We start from the raw sequence: 13,218 nt of genomic DNA, 5'->3' as shown, positions 1-13,218 counted from the left end.
TGTGGTAAGCATATTTGACAGTACATTTTATTTCAAACAACAGAGCATCACTGTGGCTCCTCACTGTATGACAATGTCTGCTGACAGCATCAGTTCTTTAAAACGTGGCGCTCTGTGAAGGAGGGCCAGGTAGCAGGGGGTCAGTTAAGACGATCACCTTAGGTAGGAGCTGCTAGCTGAAGGATCAGCTCCCCTACAGCTCCTGGTGCAGCTTACGCTGCTGTGATGCATCTCCAAGGTGGAGCTAAAGCGAGAAAATGAGAGTAGATCAATCACATCTAATAGATGGATAGAGACAACAAGCAGAGAAAGTAGGAAAAGTTGAGGGCCATTTAATGACCAGAAAAAAATGGTAGGGGTAAGTGGGGTAAGTTGATCCACTTTCTAGGAAACCATACACAAAATTAATAATTTGTCCAAATATTTAGGAATAGGTCATTATTTCATGTGAAGGACAAAATCACACAGAAAATGTGGTAAGCAAGTTAGGTCCAAAAAACTGATTTTTAAATTAATTTATTGTGCTAGAGGTTTCATGATGCTTGTATCTAAACCAAAGTAGATACTTTTAAGATGTTTTATTTGTACTATTTTCTACATTGTAGAATAATAGTGAAGACATCACAACTATGAAATAACACCTGTCTCCCTCGTGCCCTGCATTCTGTAGTACAGACAAGGCCTGCTTTCCCTTATGTAAGGAATTAGGCACTTTCCCAGGTTTACTACAGTATGTGTTGTAGACTACACAGTAGCCGAATAAACTAATACGCATTTTGTTAATAAAATAAATGATAAAAAAATACTCTATCAAAATGCAGATGATGATTTAGTTGTGGATCCATAACGAATTACTATGGGAATAAATATCACTGATTTACGGTATTGGTACAAAGTTGTCTAAAAGTTGTCACGTTGTATATCGCCATGTTTTCCAATCCATCCTAATGGAGGGTTTTGTTTTTTGTTTTTCTCTGAATAGAAACATCATAATATTAGTCAAATGAATTAAGCCAGATTTCTAAAAATCAATCCCATAAACTATGTTATTACAAAACAAGTTTTTCAATTCTCTGGTAATGCCAATACAGAAGATTATCAAATGCTTTTCAAAGAAGCCCTCTGGTGGTCAAACTAGCAATAACTTGCAGTAACAGGAGAAATGGCTGAGAATTAAATGACATGACAGAATGCTGCAGCAGCACACAAGGTGTGCCTCAGTATGATGCAACTTTTAAAGGAAGAACCACTGTACATCAGTTGGGGCCTCTATAAGATTCAATATGAGGTCCTTAACCTAGCATGAAAGTGCATCCTTGTAGCTGTGTGGGCTAATATAGTGAAAATGTTTGCCTTGGGGTAAGTTGAGCCAATGGTCTTGCCAATGGCAATGTTAAGCCTGTGTTAAAAAATGCTTAAAATTATTAAAATACCGATTGTGATTGTGTTGAATTGTGTTTGGTTTTAAAAACGTAGTAGTCATATTTAATTCAGTACATATATTTGGTGGCTTATCTTGCCCCGCAGGACAGGGTATCTTACCTCATACCCGGGATAAGTTGTGCCAAGGGACACATTTCTTTGGACAAGCTATGTTTTCCAAACTGTAAAGTTTACATTAATTAATTCAGATTCATGGATATACAACATCCTGAAATACAATGCATTCGGAAAGTACTCAGACTCCTTGGCTTTTTCCACATTTTGTTACGTTACAGACTTATTCTAAAATGGATTAAATAAAAATCCTCATCAATCTACACAAAATACCCCATAATGACAAAGTGAAAACAGGTTTTTTTCAAATGTTTGCAAATGTATTACAAATAAAAACATAAATACCTTATTTACATAAGTATTCAGACCCTTTTCTCTGTGACTTGAAATTGAGCTCAGGTGCATCCTGTTTCCACTGATCATCCTTGAGATGTTTATACAACTTGATTGGAGTCCATCTGTTGTAAATTAAATTGCTTGGACATGATTTGGAAAGGCACACACCTGTCTTTAAAAGGTCCCACTGTTGACAGTGCATGACAGAGCAAAAACCAAGTCATGAGGTCGAAGGAATTGTCGGTAGAGCTCCGACACGAGGCACAGATCTGGGAAAGGGTACCAAAAATGTCTGCAGCATTGAAGATCCCCCAAGAACACAGTGGTCTCCGTTATTCTTAAATGGAAGAAGTTTGGAGCCACTAAAACTCTTCCTAGAGCTGGTTGGCTGCCCGGCCAAACTGAGCAATCTGGGGAGAAGGGCCAGGTGACCAAGAACCCGATGGTCACTCTGACAGAGCTCCAGAGTTCCTCTGTGTAGAAGGGAGAACCTTCCATATTGACAACCATCTCTGCAGCACTCCACCAATTAGGCCTTTATAGTAGAGCGGCTAGACGGTGAAGCATGGTGGTTGCAGCGTCATGCTGTGAGGATTTTTTTCAGCGGCAGGTACTGGGAGACTAATCAGAATCAAGGGAAAGATGAATGGTGCAAGTACAGAGAGATCCTTGATGAAATCCTACTCCAGAGCTCTCAGGACCTCAAACTGGGTCGAAGGTTCATCTTCCAACAGGACAATGACCCTAAGCACACAGCCAACGTAGTAGTGGCTTCAGAATGTCTTTGAGTGGTCCAGCCAGAGCCCGGACTGGAACCCGATCTAACATCTCTGGAATGACCTGAAAATAGCTGTGCAGCGACGCTCCCCATCCAACCTGACATATCTTGAGAGGATCTGCAGAGAATAATGGGGAAACTCCCCAAATACAGGTGTGCGTGTAGCGTCATACCCAAGAAAACTCAAGGCTGTACTCGCTGCCAAAGGTGTTCCAACAGTCCAGGATAAAGGGTCTGAATAATTATGTAAATATGGTATTTCATAGTTTTTTTTTATACATTTGCTAACATTTCTAAAAGCCTGTTTTTGCTTTGTCATTATACGGTATTGTGTGTAGATTGATGAGGGGGAAAAAATATTAAAAACATATTCTGACTGGAATTGGGATAGAATCATATAATGGCACAGAACATGTATTATACCTCTATCTGCTAATCAGATCCAAATGACTTTGGTTGAAGAATATTCCCAATTAAAGTACAGTATGCAAACACAGTGCAGGGATGCAGAGATCAGGAGGAGCTGTGTAGTTGGGAGGCAGCCTCATGAATAATGCATAACACTTAATTGCTGTGGTACATGAGGAGCTGGTGGACGTGAGGAGAAATTCCTGCTCTGCTAATGAGCAGAAAAGTGTTTGGAAGAGACACAGAGACACAGGCTAGAGGAGCTGGCTAACCATAGGCCGGGAACATGCCCAGATGAATACACAGCCAGACCTAGTCCGTCTGTGATCCATCTGTGTCCCCACCCCATCCATGGGCCATGATACTGGGCCTGTCTGTCAACGCTCATGCTCTCTCATCTCTCGTCATGATCCTCCTGGATATTCCCTAGTGGATCTCTGGTCCTCGTAGTGGGTGGTGAAGGTGCAGGTGTGCACAGTTGGAGGCACAGCTGTAGGCCAGATCCAGACACTCCCCTATGGGGTAATGCCTTGGCCAATCCAGGAAGGAGAACAGCTGCAGCCAACCAGACCAAGCTTAGCCCAGCCCAGCTCATCCTATAGCCACATCTATTCAACCATAGCCCACAGAGGCCCCTGGGGATGTATCATATTGTAATATAATGTCATCCTTTTTTTTCAGCAAAACGACGGTCAGTTCACGGTGATCCAGCTGGTGGGCATGCTGCGTGGCATCGCCTCTGGCATGAAGTACCTGGCCGACATGAACTACGTCCACCGCGACCTAGCCGCACGCAACATCCTGGTCAACAGCAACTTGGTCTGCAAGGTGTCTGACTTCGGCCTGTCCCGTTTTCTGGAGGACGACACGTCAGACCCCACCTACACCAGCGCCCTGGTGTGTACCATGACCTTACTGCAAACACCACACACATACACGTGTGTGCATCCACACTTGCACACTCACACTCATAGGCAACGCACGCACATGCCCTCTCCTCCCCTTTTATGGGTTTCCATATCACACACATCCAGTCCCAGGAGTTTAACTATATCCATCTCCCAGTTGGGATTAGAGAGTATTGTTACTGTGAGTAATCTCTCTCTGTAGAGCCAGAACACTGTGACGATCAGGTTTCCGTCTCAGTTCCCTCTATAAGATTGCTCCCTCATTGTGTTGTGTTTCTCAGGGAGGGAAGATCCCTATCCGATGGACAGCCCCTGAAGCAATCCAATACAGGAAGTTCACATCCGCCAGTGATGTCTGGAGCTATGGCATCGTCATGTGGGAAGTCATGTCCTATGGAGAGAGACCTTACTGGGACATGACCAATCAAGACGTATGTATAGGCCTTTATGTATAATTTGTATAATTCGTCAAGCAGAAATACTAGAAATAAATAGCCTGGCATCAAATATTCCCATTTTATTCAAACAAAGGCTGATTATATACAGACAATTGTTCTTGAATGTTATTACCTCTCTGTGAACCCCCATAGAGATCCATTTTGTCATGGTGGTTTTCTTCCCCTGGCTTAACAGCAACTTTCTAACCTGGGTTTAATATGAAAGCCCCCCCAGTTACCACAGAGCGATAATAAGATGATTTGGAATGCAAGGCAACGCTCCGCAGACTATTCCTGCTCTTGACTGGAGCCTCTGTTTCCAGGCTCCCTCTGGGTGATGGAGAAGAGAGCAAATTATGGGGAGAGAGATAATGAAAATAGTTTCAAATTGAAAGTGTGAACGCTAATGCCCTAAGAGGGACTGAGGAGCTCAACGGTTATCTTATTAGCGGCTTCAGATAGTGTTTCTACTCCATCAGCATCTTGGTTGGGAGGGAGGCCTCTGAATGAGATTAATCTAGGACTGAATGAAGCTCCATAATGTCAGTGATAATGAGTAGAGGATCGTGGGTCCTCATCAGAACCCTCCTCTGAGCTGGTCGTTCCCCACTCTTAGCCAGGCATCAATTCCCTGATCTCTCGCCCACCACCAACATCACCACAGCCACTCTTAGTCTCAAATTAGACCTTTTTGGTATGACAATGACCATAGAGTTAGCAAAACAGAACAAATGGATCTGGGACCAGGCTCTCACTTAGATATTTGTATGGCAGGCACATTACTGTACATAATTTCTAAAGGCTCTTGATGCCAGACTGACTGAGAATAAGTCACTGCTGCCACAGACTGCACGGATGTGAGGAGCCATTGGTATTAGACTGATACTTTAGTGTGACACTTAACTGGTACAGTAAGTATGCAGGCAAGACAAAACAATGTCTAAATTGTAATGGTGGTCATTTCCTACTTAGTGTTAATGCAATAATGTGTGCAGGATTAGGTATGTGTGTGGGCATGTGTGCTGCAGTTTTGACTTGTATAACACTGAGAATTGTGAGAGGATGCTCTACTATGGGATTGTCGTCTCTCTCCCCCTCCTCCTCCTCCTCGTAGTGCCTCATAGCAACCCTTAGAGATCTGTATCTCCCCCTGCAGGTGATCAATGCCATAGAGCAGGACTACCGGCTGCCCCCTCCCATGGACTGCCCGAGTGCCCTGCACCAGCTCATGCTGGACTGCTGGCAGAAGGACCGTAACAACCGGCCGAAGTTCAGCCAGATTGTCAACAACCTGGACAAGATGATCCGCAACCCCAACAGTCTGAAGGCCATGACCCCTCTGTCATCAGGGTGAGTGGAACACTTAGCACGCTCTCCTTAGATCTCCGTCAGTTTATCTGTGGGTTTATCTGTCTGTCTGTCTATTAGTGTGTTTGAGTAAAAGTGTTCCTCTGTCTCTCCTGGCCAGTCATCACAATATCCAGGATTGGGCTCAAATACTACTTTCATATTTCCAGGAGGATGTAGTGCAATTGACTTCAAAGATGGAAAAACAATTCAATTTTTGGTTACACTTTTGATATTCATGGTACAATTTATTTCAACCAAACGCTGTCTCCTGTTTCTTTTGGCGCCAAGTGGTTATGTAAATAAAATCCGTTGGTTTCATAGATCAAGTCATTTCCATGAATGCTTTAGGCAAATTATGATTTGAAGCAGTTGCACAATTAAAAAAACAAAACATTTTCAAGTACATTTTCCCTGGGTGTCAGATTCCTATGGATGCTAAAATATACTGAAATCCATATATCCTATGCTATTATTTCATTTTTGATGGTGTGTAGAATAGAGACTTAGATTTTCCACTGAAACTGTGTGGATACTCCCACTGGGCACACACTGGTTGAATCAATGTTCTTTCCACATCATTTCAATGAAATTGCACCAACGTGGAATAAACGTTAAATTGCCTTCTGTGCCCAGAGGGCTGGCTCTTCTAAGCCTGTCACTCCATTTGGAAAGAACATTTTATAAGAAATCAACTCTGAAAATGGCTTCCAGTAGATGACGCCAAGGCTACTTTGTTTTGTCCTTAAAACTAATCTAGTGTAGGCTCTCCACTCTTGTGTCTGTTCCAAACGTTGCCATCACAGAGGTGAGAGAGTTATGACAGTGTCTCTAGAGCTGTGTTTGACTCTTAGTATATGTATCTTCCCCAGTGTCCATCTTCCCCTCCTGGACCGCAGTGTTCCAGACTTCTCCAGCTTCAGCACAGTGGACGAGTGGCTGGATGCCATCAAGATGGGCCAGTACAAAGACAACTTTGCCAACGCTGACTTCACCAGCTTTGATGTGGTTTCCCAGATGACTATGGAGTAAGTGCCGATCCCAGACCTGTGTTTCTAATAAGGATGATAAGGATGAGGTTGAAGCGAGGCAGGTGGGCTGTTCCTGGACAGTCTCATATACCTTAAAGTCTGGGTGACTGCCAGGCTCAGCCCCTGGCTCATCATAAATCTGTCTCTCACTGTATGTCATTAAGAGATAATAACGGTGCAGTACAACTGCTCTGAGCTAGAACAGAGTACAGACTCTGGCCATGTGGCTGCCAGGTTTCTTATACAACAGTTAAATTACATAATAGATATAGGAGAATGAACAGGCATAGTGATGTTTAGGAATACATTCCTGCCTCAGTAGACTTAATAAAGACATAGACAACATCTATTAGCAGATAGAGACTATTCAAGGTCTGTTTAGTAAATAAGGTACACATTACTCTGCTTATTGTCTCCTATCTATATCTCTTAATATCCTCCTAAAGTCACATTGGAAATCTGAGCCACGTAAGTCTGTTTTTCTAAATGTCCAACCACATCTCTGGTTACAATACTTAAACCAATAAGACACATCAGTCCATAGGGTTAAGGTTAGGAAACAAAGGTGTTCCGTTGTTTCCTGAATGGAAGAAGTTGTTCAACCAACAGAGTTAGTACTGTAAGCAGTCATGCCTGGACAGAATTCGGAATTTGGCAGACTGGGTCCCAGAATTTAACCTTGATCTAACTTGTTGAGTTTACCTTGGCTTATGCCATGTGACTTGTTCCATAAAACCTGTTGTGTCTTCTGTGATGGCTTTCTCCTGACTCCTGTGGTTGTGTCTCCTGCCACAGTGACATCCTGAGTGTGGGTGTAACGTTAGCAGGCCACCAGAAGAAGATCCTGAACAGTGTGCAGATGATGCGTGCCTCCATGAACCAGATCCAGTCTGTGGAAGTTTGACCATCCAGAGTGGAGCGGAGGAGAGCAGAGCAGAGGAGAGGGGATTGGGATGCAGGACCCTGGGTGCACGGATGGAGTGGATATGTTTTTGCTTGACCGTGAACCTGCGTTTCCTACCAGACTACCGTCCATCCCTGGTCCCCCCTTCCAATCCCTCTCCTGTCCTCCTCTATGCCCTCATCCAAAGTCCCTTCAACCTTCGGGATCAGCTTTGGAAGGTTGTGGCCAGCAAGTCTAAATGACCAGACGTCAATCAACGTGGCTCACAACCGTCCTTCTTGGAACCAGGATCATGAGAGGTTACTGACCAGAGACACATTTCTACTAGCATCTTCCACCCATGTTTTTTTATTTTATTTACGTTGAACTTTTACGTTTGTTTTAAGAATTTTGTAAAGAATTTTGTAAAGGAAAAAAAGTTAAGAACTCTAGGAGTCTATAGATGGTATACAATTGTAAGCTAGGTGAAATGACTAGAAAGGCTACCCTTTAAAAAGGGCCACAGACAAGAAGACAATGAAAACTGGGTGATTTAAGACCAACACTCTCAAAATTAATCGGATATATTCTTTGTAAACTAGGTGAACTGACTTCAGAAACAGAAATGCAACATAAAAATTTGCTGTCTCCCTGAAGGCAAACAGCAGAAGAGACTGAGGAACTTGATCTATTCCCCTGTCTTTGATTTGGGACGTAATATAAGTGTGAGCACCATGAAATGGACCTGGCAGAAACTACTGACATGAACAAATTAAAGACATTCAGTTATCTACCAATTCAAAAGTAAAGAAATGTAAAGAAAAATACATTTTCTCATATCAAGTCATTTCCTTTTCTGTGTGAAAATTGTGATGAAGATTCTCTCTCACCATGCTTCCTCTCACCATGGGAAAATTTATATTTTTTCAATATTAACATAACCTGCCAAATGGAACATCGTCCCTGTGTACCTCAGATGATGTCATGACGATGTCATGATGACGTCAAGATCCTGTACACATCAGATGCACATGACATTGGGACTGTGATGTGATCACTATGAGCCGGACATAGTTACTAATACTTGGAAGTGATGGATTTACATTTTTCTTAGGGTGACTATAGGGAGGTTTTTATCTGTTGTTATTATTATTTGATTTTTTGGGGCAAAATGTTAGTTGTGGACTTTGAAGAATCAGTGTAATAAGCAGCAAACATACAGTAATTCCTCCATGGATGTATAGTGTTTACGTAGAAGGAGTGCAAGGAGTGCACATATGTTTTGGTCCTCACATTGTCTTGAGGTTTCCCTGTGTTTTCAGCTTCACCGTGTGTTTGTTTGTGTGTGTCTGCGTGCGTGCCTGGTGCATGGGTGTATATGTGTGTTTGTGTCTGCGTGCGTGTCTGGTGCATGGGTGTATATGTGTGTTTGTGTCTGCGTGCGTGTCTGGTGCATGGGTGTATATGTGTGTGTGTGACTGCGTGCGTGTCTGGTGCATGGGTGTATATGTGTGTGTGTGTCTGCGTGCATGTCTGGTGCATGGGTGTATATGTGTGTGTGTGTCTGCGTGCGTGTCTGGTGCATGGGTGTATATGTGTGTGTGTGTCTGCGTGCGTGTCTGGTGCATGGGTGTATATGTGTGTTTGTGTCTGCGTGCGTGTCTGGTGCATGGGTGTATATGTGTGTGTGTGTATGCGTGCGTGCCTGGTGCATGGGTGTATATGTGTGTGTGTGTATGCGTGCGTGTCTGGTACATGGGTGTATATGTGTGTGTGTGTCTGAGTGTGCGTGTCTTGTGCATGGGTGTATATGTGTATGTGTGTATGCGTGCATGTTGCTAAATGTGCTTGGTGGTACAAAGCAACGGCTCCCAAAGCTGAGGGGGTAGTGTTTGATAGCATGCTGAGTTAATGATTGATTTCACAGAGCTTTGATTTGTTACACTTTACAAAATATAATGCGCTTACATTATATTTAGCTTTTTTCTTCCAAATTGTTTTCCTTTTAAAATAATTTTACATTGAAGTGTTCGGGTTTTAACACCCTAACATTGGTACGGTCACGGACAAATCTTTTCACAACAGGGCAGTAACATTAGCAAGGGATAGTGGATTATTTTACGCATATTTGTATTATTATTATTGTACATCGTGGATGATTGACAGCTTTTCCAAGTAGTCTCTTGGCAGGGTATGTGAACGCAGATCATACTGGACAATGGAGGACTATCTGGATCTTCCATGCTCTTTTGGAATTTTAGGAAATCATTATTATGTTGGTGCTCACAAATTGTAGATAACTGGAGTCCTTGAGACATCTACTTTCATTTTATAGATACGTATTGCATTTACTGTATGGCTTCTGTGAAAAACTGCCTGGTGAACGGAGAGCTGTCTATCATTGGCTTTGTTGTTGTGGCCGATGTGTTGTTTGAGGGGTTAGGGAGCCTGATTGGTCTGTGCCAGTTAAAACCCATGGATTCCCCAGAGATGGTAAAACACGGAGTTTACTGCAGAGCTCCTAATGGGCAGATCCACTGAGACAGGCTCAGTACTCAATACAGACTGAGGAGCCAGACATGGAGCTCCAGCTGGTCAGACATGTCCATTCCTAGTGGGAGTCCACTGCCTGATCACAGCCCCACTGGCCAGACAGTGGTTCCCTCCATCTCTCCTCAGAGCTAAACACATGCCTCAGATCTACAACTCTTCTCCTCCCACTGTTCTCTGTGCTCTGCTTTTTCAGATCCATTGCTTTGTGACTCTGCATGTTGTCATGTTGACAGACCAGACTGAATTTATGTAGATAACACACAACCTGTGGGCCCCGTACTGGTTTCACAGCAGGTGGCTATGTAAGCAGAGGTTCTTCCACAAAAGGTCATTCTTCCATATACATCATCAGATGTCCGCTGTACGTTTTAAGGCACTTTGCTGTCTGAGCAGAACAGTAGAGGTGTCTTATGTAGGCCTTAGCATTAGACCCCTATACACAGGATGTGTGAAATCCTGCCTTTGCTCTCGTCTGTCAGTTAGTCCCCATGTCATTCCACCCACTAACCCACATAGCCGTCCAGAGTCTTAATAAACGTGGGCAGGAGCATTGAGGTTTTGATCCAGCTTCTGTAATATCATCCTCCCTTTAGTTTTCCGTCAACATTTCTGTGCGTCACCATGCATATTCCAGTGCAGACTCCATGACAGATGAAACAGCAGGAAGTGCATCACTCTATTAGTCACTGCCCAGATTAAAAGGGGCAGCGATTCTGTGACCCAACTGTCACTGATGCGACCGTGCAATTTCCTTTCAAAAAGAGCTCGCAAAGTACTTTCTTCCTTTCCATTGCACAACCCTTTAATATTTAAGGGCACCTCAGTGATATTCAGTTAAGCCCAGGCAGCCAGTCTTCCCAAGATATAGACAGATATCCCACTGTCAGAACAAGCAGTGGCAATTTATGTTCAAGAAATCAGGCCCTGCAGCACAGCACTAGTATTTGTGCTGAAGACGGTGATAGTCATAGGAAGGTGATTAAGGTGATTATCAAGTGATTAAAAGAGCGACGTGTAAACAAAGTGTGCTTCCACATGTGACGTTCAATCAAAATACATTACTAGGACATGAGGATGAGATGAACTAAGACATTCAGTAATGGTGGACTCGTATTTAGAGTGATAGGAACATAAATATAGGTAGTAATAAAGTGGTTTTCTTTTTCTTTGCATTCCTCTTGGAAGCGTAGGTTTGGTGTGGTACTTCTGTTCACATCAGCTCGATTCTTAAGGAGTTGAGTTAACAAATGTTTATTGGTTGCACAGTGTGGGGCCACGGTGACTGCTGAAAGCGCTGTGTAACGTATGTATTTATTCTGCCTCGGAACCTAATGGCACAAAGAAACCCTGTTTATATACCGATAGTTCATCCAGAGCTATCCTTTGCTATTGGCCACAGAAAAAGCTGTCATCCCTCTTTCTTTTATTTTTAAGACATTGATAGCCTCCTTTTAAGAACAGTACAGCTCAGTGGTACTGGTTTCATAGCCCCGCCCTTCTGATAAAACCCCTTGGCACAGTGGCCCTATTGGCCTGTTGTAATGGACCTATTGTAAGTGATTGATCAATCTGGTGCGATTATGATGGGTTTAGTTCGGAGAAGATTATTCCCACATTGTAACGTTTTTTAGACTTTGCTGTGTGAATCCATGATGGTCATTATCTCACTGGATAGTTCTCTCTGGTGTACAATGCAAGTGTTTAATGCACCACCCTATGTACAGTAAATGGGTTAAATTATACATAGATTGCATCAAGGACATTTTTGCATTGGTGAGAGTTTGCAGCTCGTTGAAGACGAGTATACGCTACAATAGAATAAAAACCACACATCACTTTTTGTTGAATGATAGTGTATTTTTTTCTCCCCCAAGTCCACTGAAATAACAGACATTTTAATGACAGTAAATGTACACTTCTTCAAAGCACTTATCGGTGTTTCTATGTTTACATTTTTCACGAGGAAGAAAATGTCTCAAACATCTGCACCGTTAAAAATAAAAAAAATAAAAATACTAAATATAACATTTGGCTACCATCGTTGCATATTATTTAACAGTGCAGAGTATATACTTTGTTCTCCCCTTTTTCAATGTCCAGGCTCATGAGACAGATGGATGAATGATGTCTAAAGTCCATAATAATGATATAAAAGCATTGAGACCAGAATGCATCTGTTTGTTACAGTAATGGTCTTTGTTTGGAATCTCAGATAACTTGCTGGTATCACAGAACTCTGTCCTCTACTGTGTTGTACATCTAAAACTCTCATCTTTGTTTCAATGGCTTGTATCTGCAGATACTGTTGATGTTTTACTGTCAATGTCATGATAAGTAATACATAACAATCCCCCCTCTTTTATTTATGAATCAAAACAAAACCAATGTATCTGAGATGTTGATTCAATGCACTGTGGACGCAAAGAACAATTTCCATTCGGTGTTCCAATTTTTTAAGGACGGACGGAAACCGTTATGTCTCAGTGTTAGAATGACATGACAGTGTGCATAAACACAAGCTGTGCCTGCTCATACTCGTTGGTCTGTGTTTGTGGACCATCCAAATATGTCTCGAGCAGCGGTCTGCCTGTCTGTCTTTGTGACAGTCAGTTCAGAGTGTATAGAAAATGGCTCCTGTGGATATATCTCTTTTATGTAAAGCGTTAGAGCGCCCTCTGCTGACACAGTGGCTAATAGCAGTCTAGTTGGGACAAATGTCCTTATGTTCCTTGCGTTGTCTTATCCCCCCACTTCCCCCTTCCACCCCTATCTCCCCACCTCTCTGGCTGTTGGTGAAGACAGGCTGATGATGGCCCTGTCTCCCCTGGCCTGTTGTAGCCCTCGTAGACCAGTGCCGGCCCTGACCACTGTGACTGATGTGGGAGGTCCTGTATTTCTGTATAAATGTACATTGACTGTAATCCTGTGAATGATGTAACAATTTCATTATTTGTAATATTGTTATTGGTTTTATTTTCTAAAATGGAAAGCCCAACTCGACTCTCCTCAATAAAAAAATGAGATCTGTTATACCACTCTA

General features: G+C 42.7%; 1 protein-coding gene across 4 annotated transcripts in view; it reads left to right on the top strand.

Annotated features, from left to right (window-relative positions):
• LOC135542039 (ephrin type-B receptor 2) overlaps window positions 1-13,218 on the top strand; it is a 156,165-nt gene extending 142,947 nt beyond the window's left edge. For 3 of the 4 annotated variants that reach the window (XM_064968625.1, XM_064968626.1, XM_064968624.1), the window contains exons 12-16: window positions 3,701-3,916; window positions 4,209-4,358; window positions 5,521-5,714; window positions 6,584-6,739; window positions 7,538-13,218. In XM_064968625.1, coding sequence (XP_064824697.1) covers window positions 3,701-3,916; window positions 4,209-4,358; window positions 5,521-5,714; window positions 6,584-6,739; window positions 7,538-7,646 — 825 coding nt within the window. In that variant the 3' untranslated portion in view covers window positions 7,647-13,218. Of the gene's footprint in view, window positions 1-3,700; window positions 3,917-4,208; window positions 4,359-5,520; window positions 5,715-6,583; window positions 6,744-7,537 lie in introns of those variants that run through there. The other variant, XM_064968627.1, reaches the window with a different exon arrangement.

Source organism: Oncorhynchus masou, chromosome 6, assembly GCF_036934945.1.
Source record: "Oncorhynchus masou masou isolate Uvic2021 chromosome 6, UVic_Omas_1.1, whole genome shotgun sequence".
NCBI lineage: Eukaryota > Metazoa > Chordata > Actinopteri > Salmoniformes > Salmonidae > Oncorhynchus > Oncorhynchus masou.
This window is presented reverse-complemented; position numbering and strand designations above follow the sequence as displayed.